This window comes from Anser cygnoides, chromosome Z, assembly GCF_040182565.1.
Source record: "Anser cygnoides isolate HZ-2024a breed goose chromosome Z, Taihu_goose_T2T_genome, whole genome shotgun sequence".
Classification (NCBI taxonomy): Eukaryota; Metazoa; Chordata; class Aves; order Anseriformes; family Anatidae; genus Anser; species Anser cygnoides.
Window position 1 is genome coordinate 84,083,249 of NC_089912.1, and position 19,508 is coordinate 84,102,756.

Below are 19,508 nucleotides of genomic sequence, written 5' to 3' on the forward strand. Positions count from 1 at the left end.
CCAGTTTGGTTTTGCATCCCACGTAGCTGTTTTTGTCAGCAATGTCAGTCTATTTATTTATTCCATAATAGTCTCCTAATCCTTTCCCATGCTAACATCTCCCTACACACAGTCCTCAGACAATTCATATTCAGGCTACTCATACTGCATTAACAATCACTTAACACCACAAACCAAAGGCAAAGGCTTTTTGATTCAATCATTTCGATAAACATTGTGTTTAGTTGAGAAATCATGTGGCCTTGCAATATTTTATCTTGGCTTGCTGTCTGTTTATGTAATGCTCTCATAAAGGTTTTGGCCAGGAAAAAAAAAAAAAAAGACTGGGTGCATGGTAAGAGCTGGTAGTTAGAGTTGGAGGGATGAGCATGATCATCACCAAGGGCTGCTGAACGTAGGAAACATGTTTTCATAAGCTGTCAGCCCTTCCATCTGAGAACAGCTGACTGTTAGGAGACTTTGCCAGACTCTGTGTATCTCTGTGTATTTATAGCAAGATGGCCTTTTAAGTTTGTCCAGTTTATTTAAATAAGAACTACAATTTGGAGACTTGTTTACCTCATCTCTCATTTACTACAATAATAATAATAATAATAAAAAAGACAGAAAGGTATGTTCTATCCTCTATGAAAGCAGCCCTGTTCCAACAGAGAAATTAATGAAGAATTTTTCTGATGGTGAAAGGGATTAAATATCTTTGAAATCGACGGAACGGCAACCATTTACAGCAGCAAAGCCATTAAGCCATTTATCTCAGTTTCCAGATTAGAAGGAAAAATTTGTTTTGAAAGGCACATATGATTAAATCATTGCTAATTTTGTTCTACAGGTCTAATGGTAAAAATCAAGACACCAGCTAGATCCTGAATGGTTAAATAACTCTCTGTGACTTCATTGGGCAGAATTTAATCATAATCTCTTCTGATCATGAATCACCATTATTTCCTGAAGTACAGATGTTCCAGGCAGTTTCTCATTTCACTTCACATCAAATACTTTGTGTAGAAGTCTACCTATGAACATATTTTGTGCTTACTCAAACACTTTAAGTATAAACTAGTACTCAGACTTAGTGAAATCTGAGCTGACAAACCAGATCTGTACAGAAGAGAATCTTCTTTCCACCTGGAATAAAGGTGTTTTCTTCAATATTTGAATGGAAACCTGAAAGCTCTCTTAGAGTATTATTACATTCTTAAATTCTAAACAAGAAAAAGTGTAAACATTGTTTATACAACTGGAGTCTATTTTTTTTTTTTTCTTATTTCTTAAGGGGAAATAAGGGAGGCTTAGATTTTATGTTGGAATTTCAAAAAAAAAAAAAGAGGAAAAAGAGGAAAAATAGGCGATTAGGGAGAAGTACTTTACAAAGCTGCACATGTAGTATAAACATTCCATATATTGACAAAAAATTGTGAAAATAGATTTTTATCCTGATCAACTGAGCAAAAATTTACTGTGATAGAAATATGTAAGAGCAGTTTTGGGAAACCCGAATTACATGATTATGATTAAAGATGAAAAGTATGGAGTAAGATGGAATGTAGAAAGTGAGTATTCAGTGTGCTGTCAGGTTGAACATTCTGGTTTTAAGTCACAGTCATGACAGGCCACAACAACGTCCTATAATTTCAGTGAGTAGAATATTAAAATAATAATCAGACTGACTGACTGATGCACTATTCCTGAGATCACTATTTTGTGTATAGACTTGAACCTACATGGTTAAAAAATGACACAGTATTGGGATAATGGACAGTTCTTCAGGAATAACAGACTCAGACTGGCATGTATTAAATGGCACAGCAAAAGGACAACGGGCAAAGTCATAAGTTGCAACAAGGGAAATTCAAATTAGATGCAGAGGAAAACAAAATCACGAGAGTGGTAAAACACTGGCAAGCATTTTCCAGAGAGACTACAGAATATTAGCCTCTGCTATGATGAACAATATCCATTTGTTCTGCTGTTTGTTTCCATTTGGATTATAGCTCTAAGCGAGAAATACAGTCTTGTTTGTCACAGTCCTCACCGCAGAATCATAGAATCATTCAGGCTGGAAAAGACCTCTCAGATCATCTGGTCCAACATCTATCATGTGCATAGCTGTCTGGACAACACAGATTAGCTTCACCCACCTGTAAACATACAGGTGGTTTATTTTATCACAGTGAGACTCCAGAAGGTAGCGTAAGCCTACAGAGTTAGGATGGAAAGAACATTCTTCTGTGTAAGAACCAGACCTACTCATCTAGCACATATATCACAGAATCATCTAAGTTGGAAGAGACCTCCAAGATCACCTAGGCCAACCTCTGACCTAACACTAACAAGTCCTCCACTATATATATATATACACACACACACAACCTTATGTATATATATTATATATATATATATATATATATATAAGGCTGTAAGAAAATCTGGCATAAAGATGTCTTCAGCTCAAGGCCTCTCAGGCTTTTCAGACAGAAGCTGTGCAGCAATATTATATATAGCTTCCTCCAACATGGGAAGGGAAGGAAGGAGAAAGGAGACATAAACAACATCATTCCTGACAAGTCACTTTGAAACTTTGTCTTAAAATTAGTCCGCAATTCAGTTGGGAATCTACACCTATACCTCTGGAGTCACATACTTTTCTTTGCCTATTAAGCAGAGTTTCTAGGATCATAGATTCCCAAGTTGTGTGAATATACTAATTGTGCTACAATTCTCATGTGATTTTCTCCTCTGGATTAAGCAGCCTCATCGCTCAGGTTTTCTTCTTGTCCACTTTTTTTCTGTCTTCTGCCTTCTGAAGGCACAGAATAAATTTCTCCAAATTGAAGAACTACCCCGGTGGAGAGTTTTGCCCAGCTGGATCAGTTCACCAATCTACCAGTGTGGTTCTCTGTGCAAAAGACCACATGACAGCAGCATGGCAAAGAAGGGATGGTAGCAACATTTCTGTCAGCAATGGACACTTACACACACTTAACACACACACACATAATTTTTCTTTGCTATTCTTTTGACTTCTCTAGCCCCAAAAAACAGTCATAGAGAATCATCCCAGTGAAAGAAAATTAGAATGTCACCACTATATACAGGGACTTGCTGACATCCCAAGGCCGAAAATATGAGCTTATCAAAGAATGATCATCAGCTGCATAGATTTCAAAATATTTCACACAAAAAGGACTGTCACTGAGTTTAGTTTTCAGTAATTTACGGCACTAAAGGCTAGGCACCATCCTGCCTTTGAACAGCACAAGGTGAATTAACACATTTAACTACTAGGTCTACTTTGATAACCTACATTCTATATATTTCAACCAACTTGCATTGAAACTATCATGAAGTAAAGAAATTAAATGTCAGGCTGTGAAGTTTTTATTAGACACCCTAGGCTTTGTTTCTCCTGCTGGACCGAAGCAAGTGTGAGGTGATACCGTTGACATACCTCTTTAACTGCACATAAGCTCTCACCCGATTTACTTGCCCTATATGAAATTTCCAGTAGTATCATTCGTTTCTGAGATGCAGTTAATCCCTCATGGCTGGAAGCATGTTATAAGGATTCTCCAGCACCAACAGGAACATACTACCAAACAATATCTTGCATGAAATCTTGTCATATAGAACTAAACTCTATTTTCCAGCTTATTTTTTTATTTCAGTTGTAAAACCAAATAAGCAAGAGGATACAACTTAAGTTGAATATATACTCAGATTAATTGTATTGGGTGAATGGCTATAGTAGCCCCTTCTTTTCTTCTTTCTTCTACTGAGCGCTTAGAAGCTCATCATATCCTTTCTTACAAGAAATTAACTTTTCTGTGCTGTCCGTTCTGTCCAAAGGCAGCTGGAAGGTTTTATCCTTGGATAAAAGCTGGAACTGCTTCAGCATCTCAAAAGTCAGTCCTAAAGCTATGGCAATAGCTCTCTCTCATGCAGTACATCAGAGGATAAAAAAGTATAAAACCAAAATTTTTCATCTCTGTCTTAATTATGCAAAGTCAACTAACCAATCCATACATTTGTCCTGCCCCTTGACTCAGAGATTACTGGTCAAGTCACAAGATAAGTACACTGGTATGTAAATAAAGAGATTACCAAAAAAAATGACAAACTACTGCAACAGACCTCTCACCCTGCTCCCTGCCACAAGGTATTACAATAACAGGTTATAGCCAGCATGAGCATAGTACAAGGCCAAGGGTTAGGAAATACAGAAACAGTCACCATAAACTAGCAGTGGAATCTGGGAGATAAAAGCAATACGAAATCTAGCAGAAAAGTGCAGTATTTAGGAAAATGACATCCCTGAAAAAAATAAAAAAGTAATAATAATTTAAAAAATCATACAACAAAGGGGAATATGCCTGAATGATATGGCAAAACATTCTGACCATGCATATTGCAGGCTTGAGATCTGGACAGCATATTCAGCCTTCCTATCATTTCTGTGGCTGCTGCAGGCTATGTGATGCTCAGCAGTAGCCAACATCTGGCCAACAGCACAACTGGAAGAGAAATGACAAATTAATTTAATGGTTGAACTCACTGGCAGTAACTGCCCCAAAATACTAGGGAGTTTGAAGTTGACTGATACATCTTAACTTTTTGACTGGCTGAATAGTTGAGTTCAATAAAAACTTTGGAGAGTAATCCAAGTCTAGTACCAGTACAATTCAGATACATTATAAAATTTGCCTTCCTTCTCCATTCCTTTCACCCATTCCTGATTTTGCTCTCTCTGAGCTCTAGTCAGGACAGAACTTTGTTTTCTGAGTGTAGGTGGAGTCAAATGACTTTTGTAGAGGTGGGAGGGAATCCTTATAAAATCTGACGATTTGCACATCCTGAGTGAGAGATATTGGCTTGTTCATCTAGACTGTGCATACAAGGAACAATGAGTAAGATGACCCAGTGGTTTGCAGCACAACTCAAGAACTTACATACCACTAGAAGGTAAAGGAGGAACTTCATATCCCATACAAATCTGGGTTATCTGAATAAGGTAATTTCTTTATGCAGTGCTTCATTTTTATTACTTCAAACTCTCTGCTTAGAGCATTCAGCTGCTCTTTCCTATCCTGTTATGATATGTCATTAAGTTGTGTTGTACATCATGTTCATTAGAGATATTCTGACTAAGATTATGTTAATGAAGTAAAAAAAGGATAATTTATTAAAAGATATTCTTGAATTTGTGTCTGAAGAGCATTAACTAACACAACTGCTGTATTTGGAGGTGCGGCAGCAGTTTCCCTCCAGGTTTTTCCCCCTTACTCTTAAAAACACATTTTCTGGGGCAAGGGGAAAAGTGAAGACATAAAAACATACCTTTTGCCATTACTTAATAGTTAAGAGTAAAAAGACATCATTAATGTTTTTCTCAGATGAGTTTTGTCTCATTTACGTGCTTTTAGTCAGCTCTCGTTTACAAGTGAAGGAGTGAAGAAAGCAGAGTATGGTGTCAGAAACATGCCCACCAACTGCAACATTTAAGCTTTCTTCTACTCATCTCAGGCGTTTCAGCAATTCCTTGCGGTATGTAGCTGCACTGCTTTCACATCTGTAAGGCTCACAGGAGATGATAACTTCATTAATTAATCAAGCAACTAAAATAGTTGTTTCATTTGGGAAGCTACTGGAATAGTCATTTCCCTTTTGAGTTTAGTCATTTCTCTTTGGAGATGCATGTAGCAATGTGATCATTAAAACAGTCTGGAGAATGAATTCTCAGCTTTGACATGAAGTAATATTTGTAGTCAGAAAAAAAAAAAAAAAAGTTCCTTTAAGTCTTGTGAGCAGCGGGGCCTGATTTGTACTCCTCCTAGGGCAGAGTTTGCTTAATGAAGGTGAAGAGTCCTGGGTAGTATCAGGAAGTAGATTTTATCATGCTTGTTTTAGTTGGTGTGCTGCTTGGTAAGTAGCAGGATTTCTTCTATCTGTCTTGCAGCAAAAATCAAAATCCCTTTCACAAGCATATCCATGCAGAGTGCAGAAATATCAGTATTGTTCTGCCCATGAAGGCTTATTTAGCCTGAGTGTTGCACCTTTTTTAGTGTTCTTCACTACCTCAGAACAAATTACAACCACGGCACTTGAGCCCAGGAATATAAGATATGGCTACAGCTGGATCAAGTTTCTGAATTTTCTTACAGTATCTGAGCACTAACACAAGTGGTAACATTTTCAAAATCCATGATCTTTGAAAGTATTAGCTTCATTTGACAACTGAGAAAATAGAGCCACAGCAAGATCAAATAACTTGCTGGAGATCACCCACAAACTGTGAAAATGAAAACCAGGTTCCTTCATATAGACCTCAAACACAAGGCATTCCTTCCTCTCTTCTGTCTGAGTTTTAAGATATTCAGGATGTTGTCTGAGACCTTCTGCAACTGATGAATCTGTCTGGCTATGTCTGTCATGTAAATGCATCCAGTGCCATATGTTAGCCAGAAGTTTGAGTCAGACACATGGCAGTGGGATGATTTTGCTTCTGATCCCCACAAGGGTCTGATGGCTTCTTTTCCCCCTCCTTTTCTCAGTTATTTAGGCCCCCCTGAGGTCATGTACCTCAGTGGAGCAAATCACAGAACTTGTGACTGTTGCTTCGTACTGGATGGCTTCTAGTGGTACCCTTATCTTTCTCAGCTGCACACATGGAAGATAAATATATTAAACTCATTTTTAGCTCACATTTTCACTTTTAGAACAAAGCTGCTTCCTATGCCATGTCTGTGTTATTTGGTCTCTTGCATTTAGTACAATATACCCACTCATAGTCATTTATACTGTCCATGAAGAAGCAAGAAAAAAGTAAGAATGTCCTTCTCTCAGCCAGATCACACGTCTTCCATGCACTTCATGATTACTCCAAGTGTGTTACAAAATTTTAAGGAGAAACGCATTTTTTGAGTACTGCATTTAATAAGATATTCTTGTACCTTTAAAGATGCCTTCGCAAGTAGGCATTCTGATAAAAATGCTTTGCAGTGCTGGAAACATCAAGACTTATAAATGCTCAAGTGTTACAAAGATCACTGTGAAGTTCTTATCTATGGTTCCCTGAAAGTTTACTCACACTGTCAATATATTGGTTTAGGCCCAAAGGGGATTTTTACGATTAGGAACAGAATAAGCATAAAGTGATACTTCCCAGTTCCTGACTACTTGCAGCTTGGAGACTTCCTGGGCCAGAGACCACTTTTAAGCATTTAGAAACCCTTAAGTTTTCTGCAGCACATTTTTACGTCTCATATGACTCATAGGTATGACTCATAGGAGCAACATAGAAATTACAATTATGCTTCATCCATATACACACTTACGATCAGGGGCTGATGTGTACAAACAACTGCCTAGATGATTTTAAAATTTGTAAAGTTTATTGCATTGCTCAGAGAACATGAGGAAGCATGGTATCCTCTCAGGTGTTAATTTTTCTCCTTCTTGCTGTAAAGTGTTTGTTTGTAAAATGTGTGGGATAGGGCTCTTGAAGTTAACTAAAATAGTAAGAATCCTGGACCTGTCTTTGAGAACCATCTCTTTTCTGATCATCTTCCCTCTCACTTTCATTTCTTCTTGCTTCTTTTCTTCTGTCCCCCATGCCTATGTTTTTCTCATTTTTTTCTTTTCCTCTTTTACTTTCTTTCTTCTACTTTCTAATTTTCTTTCTGTCTCCTAGAGCATCTGTTTCCCAGCTAATATTTTCAATCAAACCACTGAAATGCATATTGCATTTTCATTAGGTAATTACTTGTATAAATCATTCCAAGAGTATTTGAATTCATTTATTTAACACTGGGCCTTCTACTAATTTGCAGATCTGTTAAAAATCTTCACCACCACTCCTGAAACAAACAAACAAACAAACACACACACAAAAAAACCACCAACCAACAACTGAGAGAAGATTTGAGACATGGAAAAGGTGCATGCCAAAGAGAGCAGTCCACCAGATGGCGGCTATGGATGGGTTGTGGTGGTGTCAGCCTTCATGGTGATGGGCCTGACTGCTGCTGTTCTCAAGACTTTTGGTCTGTTCTTTGTTGAAATCCAGGAGCACTTTGATGAGCTTGCAAGCACCATTTCCTGGATCACGTCAGTAACTATTGCCACTTTTCATTTAGGAGGTAGGTAAAAGTGATCTTCTAGCACTTTGTCTTAAGGTCTTAACTACTCAAGAAACTTTGAAGAGGTTCTTTAAAAACGAAACAAAACAAAACACAAAGCAACAACAACAACAAAACATGCAAAACCAAAGCATGTAAAGATGATGCTACCTTATTCTGTCTCTTACAAAAAAAAAAAAGGTATCCATGTTAGTGAGGACTCTTTGTGTATACAAAGAAATCAGTTGACCTCAGAGAATTTATGTACCTAGAATCATGATTCAACATTCCTACAGGCTTCGTATCAAACTCAGTGGAGGAAATCCTAAGAACTTCAGAGCCTGTTGGATCAAGCACTTAAACCAGTTTGCAAATTCACTGATTTTGCAGTGACTATCACTTTTTCTAAGTGCTTGATGACAAGAACTGTGACCCTGCCTATCAGATAAGCCATCTGCTGCCAAAATGGTGACTCTCAGCCCTGCTTCCTCCCCATTTCTCCTTTTTCACTTCACAAACTTCCCCTTTCCTTTTGCCTAATGCCAGTTCTGGCTCTCCTTGCCAAGACTGGTTCCAAGTCAATGATCTGAGAGAAAGCTCATGAAGTTAAAATAAAAATAAAAAATCAGCTTACCTATAGAGAGGAAAGGGAAGACAAGACCATACAAACAGTAAGGAAAGAGAGAGTAAACTAGACCAGTCAAATGCAGTCAATGAGCTATTGGGTCAGGCCAAATGCCTGTTTTCACCAAAGTAAAGAAGGAAGAATATCAGATATACTGCATTTGGCTCTTCACTTAGTCATTTACAGAGTCTTTTGTGCCATTGTAAACTGGATCATCCTTCACCTTTATAATGAAGATTACAAATGGGCAGGCAGAAACTGCATAGAACTGGTGAGGTCCTCTATACATATTCTCAAATGGGTATCTAATTGCAACAGGTAAGTATCCTTATGTAAGAAATGTTATCATAATTTTCATTGTGAAGAGGTTTCATTGCATAGATGCTGTACAATTATATACCTCCTACTCAGTCCACACCTACCAGTATTATCATACTACTTGCAAATATTATTGCTTATCATTGCATTACTTCCAAAGATCAACTGATTTATCTTTGTAAAGTGTATTAAGAAGAACAAAACAGTAATTCAAAATCAAAGTCAAAAGATAAAGCAAAATATGGATTGACAGGATTTTGTTAGTTCCATAAACTGCTATCCTTGCTTTATTCGCAGCATTGTTTCAATCTGACAGAAATAATTGAAATAGAAAAATCAATGAGAATTCTGCTTTTCCATCTATTTCATGGTCTACAGAAATAAAAAAATGGGAATCTAACAATTTGTTTTACAAACTACACTTATCACTGACCTAATTGTGATACTATTTTGTCATTCATGCATATGAATTTAGTGTAGGGAAAAAAAAAGGAGGATAAAAGAACTCAAAAAAAATGTTGGTTTTTTGTTTGTTTGTTTTTGTTTGTTTGCTTATTTTTAAAATATATTTACATTATATAGGAATGTCTCAAGGATAGAACAGATTAAATGAAATTGCCAATGTATAAACAAGCAAAATTACATTTGTCTAGCAGGTGTAAGGCTGGTGTACTTCAAAGAAAGCAGCTGTAATTTTCAGCAGAAATTGTTTTTCAGCCTTCGAAATCCTTTTAAAATAAGCCTCTTACAGCTTGATGGCCAAATATTCTGAAACCTTTCTGTATAGCTATTCACAATTTCTTGCATCACTCATTAATTTTCCTTCTTCTCCTGCCTTTGCTTCATTTATAGGGACCAGAAGACTTTCTGCTGAAGATCATCTGAGCCTCCAGTTCTTTGAGCATCTTTCCTGGCCTGGCTTAGTCTTTCCTAACATGTCCCACTGGGAAACCTTCAGTGTCATTTGGCTCAGTATGAAGGATGATCAGTGAATTATTAATTTTTTCCCATTTGGATCTTTTCAACATCTTTTCAGAATCTCCATGTCTTTCATGGAAGGAGAGCACATTTCTGCCTGGGGGTTTGCGTCTGCAACAGGCCATTCAATTTACCAGAGCAGGGATTTCTCCATCACATGCATAGGCCTCTTCCTGGTAGTAGTGTGTATCTCCCGTCACCTTTCTCTTTGGCACTGTGGTTGCTTGTAAGTTTTCTGAGCATTGCCCTTTATCCTTTCAAGCTCTGATCCCTTGCTGTCTTCTCCACTCCCAGTTCTGTGACTAGCTCCTTTCTTCTTCCTGCTATCCTGGCTTCAATTTCTGTTTCTTCTCTTTCTCTACTAAAAAAATTGCTCTGTGGTAGTAGCTCTGTTCCAATTGCAGATCTTTCATCATTAAGCACTTTATGGATCTTTCTTGTTACCCTCAGCCTACTTTTCTCTTCTTTTGCTCATCATATGTGTATGATTCTCCAAATGCATACACTTCATCCTATCTCATCCCTTCCACTACATCTTACAAACCACACCTGAATTCCAGTATCAATCGTACGTGCTTATCAAATCATTTTACTTTCGTTGTAAATGCTGATAGGACATGTTGGGTTTGTACAGCTTCTCTCAGATAACATGCATCCTGCAGCCTTTGTGATTGTTAATATCTCTCTGTCAGGTTTACTTCACTTGTCTTAGTTACCGGAATCTCTTCGTATCTTACTTAATGGGGGGAATGGAAAACAGCCTGCCCCTACAACCTACTATAAAACCTCTTTTGCTGACTGCCCTCTCTTCATTGTCTTACCGCTTATTTCAGTTTATAACAACAGCCTTCATTAACTGAGTTTCATTACATCCCGGAACTCCAGAGTCCAAAATACCTATAACTCTCATGAAGCTTACTTGTGTTCTCTAAGAAACCATACCGAACAACGGGTTTTGTCCCGTGTTACTTCGGTTCCATCTAGTGGCCATTATTATTTCATAACTACGTGCACTTGACATCATCCGCACAGAACAGAGAGTGCCTTTTGGTGACAGGTATGGTCTTATTAAGGTATACCATAAAGTATACCTTATGGTATACCATATACTACATATACTATATTCTATATGATGTATACTGTACCATAAAGTATCCTTTAAAATACACGTAAAGTATACTATACAACTATAACTTGGTGGAAAAACAACTAGGCAAGAACTGATCCTTGATTAAGCAAAAAACATTCCTAACATTTCTTTGTTGGCATTTTTTTTTTTTTTTCGGAATTGCAGCACCAAGTTGTGAGATTGAGGCAAAAAACCTCAGATCTGTACTTCACGCACCTTTTCCTCTCTGTGTTGAAGAGTTCCTACAGTCTGCTGAGAGGAACTGTACCAGTCAAATATAAATTTAAGAAATGAACTGCATAATTCCTGGAAAAATATTACCTAAAAATAAACCTCAACTTTTTGTCCTTTATAAAACTTCTCACAATTTCATGAACAGATGATTTTGCAAAGTGTAGAGGGTAAAAAGCTGATGTTCTCCAGAAACCTTTTGTGCCAGCCATATAAATTGTATGTTCACAATAATACATTTTTATAGATTAAGATAGACATTTTTATAGATTAACCTAGAGATTCTGAGGATGGGGTTTCCCTTTCTGCTAAAAGGCTACACGAATTTCTGTCATGCAGAAAAGACACATGGTTGTGTCTTTATATCCAGTAGAACCGTTCCACAAAGAAAACAGTGAAATGTTCTTTCCATTTAAAAAAAAAAAATCCACTTAATGTTTTTTGAATAGATATGTGTGTTTTCTTTTTGAATCTGTGTTGCCAGGGCTGTCATTTCCCTATGAGGCAGGATCTTGATGAGCCCTCGTGTCCAGGAGAATACAGCAGAATTCAGGCTGTGGCATTGTCTCACACATGCACCACGGCCCCACAGAACAGAAGACTGGGTATTTGCTTCTTTGAATGAAAGCTATTTCATTTTTGAGTGCTTTATGTGATTGCTCAGTCACGTCAATCAGCTTAATGTTCCTAACGTATTTATCTTGCTCCTGTTTTGCTGCTGATCTAGCCCCCGTTGCCAGCGCACTATGTGTAAAATACTCCCATCGGGCAGTTCTGGTCACTGGAGGACTCCTTCCTTTTTCAGGAATGGCACTGGGATTTCTTGGGCTCAACATGGTCTGGATGTATGCAACAACTGGCTTCCTACAGGGTATGACTTTTGGCTTTACAGGTTTCTTTCACTAGCAACTCAGAGCCCTTACCTGTGGATGCTAATGGTAGGAGTTCTAAAGATCTGATTTCTATTCTGATTTTATAAACATCTAGAACCTTTAACCATCCTTAAAAGTTGTTCCCCTCGTGTTCCACTCTAGAATTCGTGCTAGAAAACTGAATGACATGGTAAAGTAATAATTAGATGCTAGTAATTTTTACCTTCTAATTATATGCAACCAGCAAATGAAAAGTGTTTTATCTTTTTAATCAGAGCTGAGAGCTCTGTGAAGGTCTGAAGAGCCTAATGAATGCTGAAGCACAGAGACCTAAAGATCCCAAATTTTTTACTTTCTATCACATAATACTACATTTTGAACACCTTTCCTGGCTTTCAGTTGATTGAAATCCTTTGCTTCACTCCAGGTGAAAACAGGCCAGAAATTTATTTTCAACTAGGATTTTCCTGGAACAGGAAGCAAGGCTGGCAGGGAATAAAATAAGCCATTCCCAGTTCCATGCTGGATAGCTGAGAAAATGTCTGGAATTTGAGTCCTTTGGCAGTCCTGAGCCTGCTAAGTACTTTCAAAAGAATCATTAAAATTAAATTAAATTAAAGCAGGATCGAAGCCAAGCAGTCTGGCAAAACAATGAAAAGTAGAGGTAATACACCAGCTTCCTTCACATCCTCCTTCAGCTTCTAACCCTGAACAGAACTCAACTTAATCCAAAGATCTGATCTAGGACCATCCTCAATTAGGTCAGAATGAACACTATTAGTCTATTTTGTTTCAACTCCACAGTCATATGATTTCTAATCTCACGGCAAATTTGTCAAAACAGTGGGTTTTTTATTTTTATTCCCCCCCCCCCCCCCCCATGGTGAGAATACAGTTGTGTATACATCATACTCGTTTTTTTTTTTTAGTTGAACTTAAAACCTATTCTTACAGAACAAATGCTAAAAATACATTCTTACACAAAGTACAGCTGAACTGATGCTCCCATTAGGAAAAAAATTATTTTTATTTTCCCACTTTTAAACTTTGTAAATGTAAGAGTGCTGACTATTTTAATTTCCAGCTTCACAGAATACCTCATCAGATTCTAACTGGCACTATTTGTATTGGTGTTTTTCAGGACTTGGGATTTCCTTTTCATGGACACCAGCCATTAGTATTGTTAGCCATTATTTTTCCAAGAAAAGAGCTTTGGCTAATGCTATTGCCAGTGCTGGAGAATGTGCATTTGCATTTACATTTGGGCCATTCTTCCAGTGGTTGATTGGCCAATATGGATGGAAAGGTGCCCTCTTGATCATAGGTGGCATCCAACTCAATATCTGTGTCTGCGGAGTGCTGATGCGACCCTTGAAAAGCAACTGCTGCCTTGAGGCGAGCCATTCTGAAACACCACCTGGCAGTGGTGCATCTAGGATAGAAAAAGAAGAAAAGTCTTCTACCACCCACAAAACCTTCAACTGGATGCTTGTGAAGAGACCGGAGTTTGTTCTTTATGCCATGTTTGGCATATTAGCTGCTATGAGCTTTTTTGTTCCTCCATTATTTTTAGTTCCACTTAGCTACAGCCTGGGAATAGATGAATCTTGGACTGCCTCCCTCCTATCCATTTTGGCTATGGTGGACTTTGCAGGCAGACTGCTATGTGGGTGGTATGCCAATCTCCATGTTACCAAAACTATTCATTTACTGACAATGACAATTACACTGATCAGCACTTCCTTGATGCTGTTGCCACTGGCTAACAATTACTTGTCCTTGGCAATATTCACTGGCTTCTATGGATTCTTCTTTGGCACAACAGTCGCCGTTCATATTACAGTGCTAGCGGATGTTGTGGGCATGTCAGATTTTGACAGTGCTCTAGGGCTTTTCATGCTCATTCGAAGCACTGGAGGTTTTCTGGGGCCTCCTCTTGCTGGTAAGTTGATACTTTGCTAAATACAGTTTACAAGAATATGAGGAGTGGTAACCCAGACTGAAAAATCTGGATCTGGACCAAATTTTGCCCTCTGTTTGCTCAGGAGTATCTGGACCAAGAAGTAAATAAAACAAAGAGTCAGTTTAATTTCTCTAAAAATATCTTGCTTCCTTTCTTCTCTGTGGTTTTAGAGATACCTCTTCAACATGAAAGCAGGGAAGAATGGCAGGGTTCATATGGTGTTCCTGTTTCCTGATTCACACTTGATGGACTCCCATTCTCTTGTTATGAAAGTGTACCTTTGGAGCAAGCAGCAGATCCATACTTGCCGAGGAGATACTGTTGGATTTTTGGAACTTTGATACTAATGGTGTTGCATAAATGCTGGTATTGTTGGAAAGGTTTATACAGAAGGTCACATTTAACAGCTTGAAACAATAGATTATGTGAACCCCGAGGAAATATTCACAGAGATGCCTGCTGTTTTCAGGCAGTATTTGAGGTAATCAGTATAATAAATGGGGAGGCAGCATAAAAAAACAGTGGGAAGAGAAAGCAGACAATGAGACAGCACAAGGATATTGGTTGGCAGTACCAAGAGTCATCTTGGAAAAATGTGAGGAAAAACAGCTGCAGGCTGTAGGGACTTTACGAAGTGATATGGCAGAAAAATGACCAATCTAAAAAGTAGATCTGAGCCCTCATCCAAAGACTGCTGAATAAAATGAGACACTGCTCACAGACTACCATGACTTCTGTGGTAATGACACCACATAAAAGGCTGCAAGTGGGTCAGAGTAAGTACTGTAACATTTTAATCTTCTTTTGAAGATACAGAAACAAGGAAGATTAAGGAGAACTTCAGAAGAAATAGTATCAAAGTTATGCCAGGAAGATCTTAAAAAACTACAACAATAACAGGACTTACAGATACTGTGCCTGATCACAAACACTGATTACCTGGGGATCAGTGTGATCCCTTTCACATATATGCAGCAAGCGAAAAAGAAGGTACAAGAGCAGAGGGAACCATTAGTGCTTTACTAGCTCTTCTCTCTTACTTTAAGAGTAAAACGCAAAGATTTGGTTTCAGAGTTCCTCTGCCTAGCAGGACTGATGTTAGATAGGAGTGAGAACTGCCATTGTGCCCACCAAGCAGCCAGTATTATTAGTGCATGCACTGCTACAGCACTGCTACTATTTCCTCTGCATGGTGCACAATGGCTTAGGTGTTTCAGTTGGGTTAAAGCTACCTAAAAAAACAGGGTCTTTTGTTTCAGTAATGCCCAAGACTGAAAAATGTTGAGCAGAGGTCAGTAGCAGCACTATAGGCAACCTATCAGCAGAGGGCATATCCTTTCTTGCTTTAAACTCCTGGTCTACAGCTGAAGTCTGATTTACAGCATCTGATGATAGCTACACCTCAGAATATGGGGCTACTAAGATACAAAGCTGCAAGATTTGTTTATTTTTCTGCCATTGCCTTTATTGTCCATCATATTTTGGGTTGGAAAGTGTTTCAAACTGTATAGCATTATGTTTTGCTAAAGTTCACATATAAAGTAAATGAGAAGTGAATTGTGTTTTATGTTTTAAAATGCTATAATGGACCAATATTCTATGCACTCATGGTGTAGAAAGCTGCAACACAGTTATATAGCCAGTATACTCCCTTTAAGAGAGGATATGTTCACACTGATGAGCTAATTCACGTTAGCCTATTTTCTATCAGTCACATTACTGTCTTTTTTTTCTTTCCAGGTCTGATTGTGGACATGGCTGGAGATTACAAAGCAGGCTTCTACATGGCAGGAGCCACTCTTGTCCTAGCAGCTGTATTTTTAGTTATTTTAGATCAATTTCAACAAAGAAGTGAAAGAGGAAGTCAGACTAATACTAAACCAGAGAAGTCAACATTACCATACCCTTCTCTCCATTTCCTGAAACTTCAGAACAGAAGTTATCAAGAACATGATGTAGTGGTGTGACTACGTTGGACATCTTACAACTTTTCAGGACTTATGAAAGTGTCTGATTTTCTCCAAAGTCAATATTAGTAGGATTTTTAAAATGGTGGATGTTTTGGGTAGGAATGTTTGAAACAGAGGAAGAAAGTCAGTCATTTACAAGTAAACAATCCCTGTAACCATTGCCATATTATTTTGATGTTGAAGTTCCATTTTAACTTTACAAGTCTTCAGCACAGTCCCATAAGGCTGTGATAAGCAAGCTAGAGAATCTATGATCTAAACTAAATGCTTGCAAGGCTTTAACTGGAAGACATACATAAAGTGCAAAAGTGTAAAGTGGAACAAGAATGAGAAATGCTAAAAAAAAAAAAAAGGCTTAAAGAAAAAATGTAAAAAATAAAGGCTGTCCAGCTTAGAAAATAAAAAGTTTAGAGAGTACGAAAACAGCCTTCAAATCTGTAATAGTCTGAGATAAAGAAAACAAATTTTTTTTTTTCTTATTTAGGCAATCAGTAAATGGCATAATTTACAGCAAGGCGGTGTTATCTCATGGAAAAAAAGAACAATGACAAAAAAACATAAATCTCATTATAGACAGTTAAGCATAGAAAGAGAGTATAGGGAGAATAAAATAGCATAGAGATATCAGAGAATAGATGAGACAAGAGAGAGAATCTAAATATACCCAGTGCTGCCTCAGAATAGTGGGATGGACTAGATGATTTCCTGAGTTCCTCTTTAGTTCTACATTGCAATTATCCTAAGGCTCTTTGAGCACGTATTTGATTTATGAGAACAAAAAGAGTCTGTATCCAAATCAGATCTTTTTTGTAATTTTATTTTATCTGCGGCAGAGGTAATAGAAGAGAAGAGAGGAAGGACTGGATCACATTAAAAAAAAAAAAAAAACAGTAGAAGGAAAAAACATAGCACTTAAGGGCTTTCAAACTACACCAAATGTTATAGCTGCCTTACTTATGAACTTCAGAGTGTTTTTTCATTGAAACATTTTATCTGTGTAGCCAAGTTTAACATCAATCACTCATCTACAATAATTATTTCTCATAACATAGAAATAATAATAATTTCAAAATTTTAATTATTTTACAGGAAATTAGCTGAGCTACTAGTAAACTAACTATCTGTGAGGGCTGGATTACAGAACACACAGTGGGAGAGACACAACTGGCCAGGCGAAGACTTGTAGCAAGGACTTGAAATTTCTGGCAAAACATGTTTCAGTCATTTCAATTTAATAACATAGTTTTCTGTAGAAGTCTAAGTCACTGCAGTGTTCTGATACTCAAAATAACCCTTCGTTTTTTAAATTGGAAGAGGAATTGTTGGAGGGGGAACGAATGGAGAAACATTTAATACAGGCCATTTCCTTTCTATTAAACTTCTGCATTTTCAATTAAAATTCTATATTTTATTTACAATCCCTGTCTCCAATTTCTGTGTTTTGAGGCATCTTGACATTTGCCAAGGGCAGTACAGAAAGCTAGCAGCATCTGTGGCTGTGGGCACAGGGGCAGTCAGATCAAAGGAGGTGCTTCCTCTGCCCCCCCCCAAGCTATCAGGATGAGGATGTTCATCATAACTGAAAGGTCCCCTTACCCACACTTAATGTACTGTATTTGTTGCTGAAGTAGATTCAGCACTGAAATACTGAAGTGGTTCTACTGAAATTCCCGGTAAACACAAAACTAAAGCCTTTATCAAGGTACATATGTTTCTTTGCTTTGCCTACTACAGAAAACCTTAAATGCCAGTGAAAAATAAAGACTATCAATTAAGGGAAATAAACAAATTAATAAAAATCTCATCTAGAAAGATGGAATCACACTGTCAGCAGAATAAAAACAACCACCATTCTTTTTAAAAGGTCAAGTATATTATTTTCAGTTACAGTGGAAGCATACTTACCATACCTATCATCAAGATTCATCAGTGTATAGGTTTGCCACAGACTGCTGGCTCTGAGAAAAGGTCTGGATTTCTTTGGGGTTTCTTGTAATTACACCTCCTCTTCCATCTTCTGCTCTTAAATTTTATGTATTAAAAGGTAACACCTGTGAAATCCTTGCATAAATTCAAGTGACTGTATACTCAAGGCATCAGCAACATCACCTCAGAGAAATGGGGTTTTGTAAGGAAACTAAGATCAGAACTAGAACATGGTGTTTCACCTTCTCATCCATCCGATTTCTCAATAGCAGCATTGTGCATTTACATACCAGCAGCACCGCATACTTAGGACAAAGTTGTCCTCTCACCTCACCCCACCCCATCCCACCCTCCCACCCCCTTTATTTTACTGTTAACAAGAAATTCTTTCAGACATAGAATATTTGATCAGTTGAAATTCCCCCCCCCCCAACACTGCTTGAGGTAAGGAAGGAGCAGAAACCACTGCTTTTGGTATCACATGGATTTTCTCTGTCAGCTTTGCTTATCCTGGAACAAAGAATACTCTTCAGTCAGAACTCCCTCCCAGAAGTGAAGCTTTTCTTCAGCAAAACACATGGTTTGATAAGAAACTCTGTGACATTTTTAAAGTATTACCCAAGGGCCAGCATGTTTCTTTGGGAATTTGATAGACTGATAGTGTATATTTACCATTTTACATAGGTATCTACAGAAAGTTTCTCTGTATCTCATTCACACTTGAAATGCTCACTAAATTCATCTGGAATACTATAAAAGAAACACCAAATCATTTTAGGTAAATAAGCAAATTTATGCTCCTCGCTGTTTTTCGTTTTTCTTCCTCCCTTTACTCCCTCTGCAAAAAAAGGGTTGTTTCAGACTTTAATGGGTCTTGTGGTGTTAATCACAGAATACCCAGATGGCTGAAGTTGGAAGGGACCTTTGAAGGTCACCTGCTCCAACCCCAGCTCCAGCAGGGACACCCAGAGCAGGTTGTCACAGGCCATGTCCAGGTGGCTTTTGAAGGTCTCCAAGACTCCACAACCTCTTTGGGCAACCTGTGCCAGTGCTCGGTCACTTGCACAGCACAGACGTGCTTCCCGGTGCTTAGCTGGAATCTCCTGTGCTCCAGTTCATGACCACTGTCTCTTGTCCTGGCACTGGGCACGACCACAGAAAATAATCCAAACAAATATCCTATCTAAACAAGATAAGATTTTTACCTTCATTAGGAAAAAGCATGGGAACACATAAGCAGAAGAAATGATCTGGCTCTTCCCAGCTCCATGCTCACTGAAAATACTGATGTTAAGACTTTCATCTGATTTCCTAAGGAAATGGATGTTAATTTCACACTCTCTTCTTTCCTATTGTTTTTTGAACTTGTCAACCAAATTTAG

General features: G+C 37.9%; 1 protein-coding gene across 2 annotated transcripts; it reads left to right on the forward strand.

Annotated features, from left to right (window-relative positions):
* Window positions 1–7,655: 7,655 nt before the first annotated feature.
* LOC106046378 (monocarboxylate transporter 13-like) lies at window positions 7,656–17,791 on the forward strand. Of its 2 annotated transcripts, none has more exons than XM_048050719.2 (4): window positions 7,656–8,135; window positions 12,123–12,266; window positions 13,409–14,209; window positions 15,971–17,791. In XM_048050719.2, the coding sequence occupies exons 1-4, from the start codon at window positions 7,925–7,927 to the stop codon at window positions 16,195–16,197; spliced, it is 1,383 nt and encodes a 460-aa protein (XP_047906676.1). In that variant the 5' UTR covers window positions 7,656–7,924; the 3' UTR covers window positions 16,198–17,791. The 2 variants fall into 2 exon arrangements, with proteins under 2 accessions (XP_047906676.1, XP_047906675.1); XM_048050718.2 differs by lacking the exon at window positions 7,656–8,135 and adding an exon at window positions 11,622–12,000.
* The last annotated feature ends 1,717 nt before the right edge of the window (window positions 17,792–19,508 follow it).

Coding starts and splice junctions, on each gene's coding strand:
- LOC106046378 (XM_048050719.2), top strand. CDS start 7,925: ATGGAAAAGGTGCATGCCAAAGAGAGCAGTCCACCAGATGGCGGCTAT. Junction 8,136..12,122: donor TGCCACTTTTCATTTAGGAG/GTAGGTAAAAGT, acceptor CTGCTGATCTAG/CCCCCGTTGCCAGCGCACTA. Junction 12,267..13,408: donor AACAACTGGCTTCCTACAGG/GTATGACTTTTG, acceptor GGTGTTTTTCAG/GACTTGGGATTTCCTTTTCA.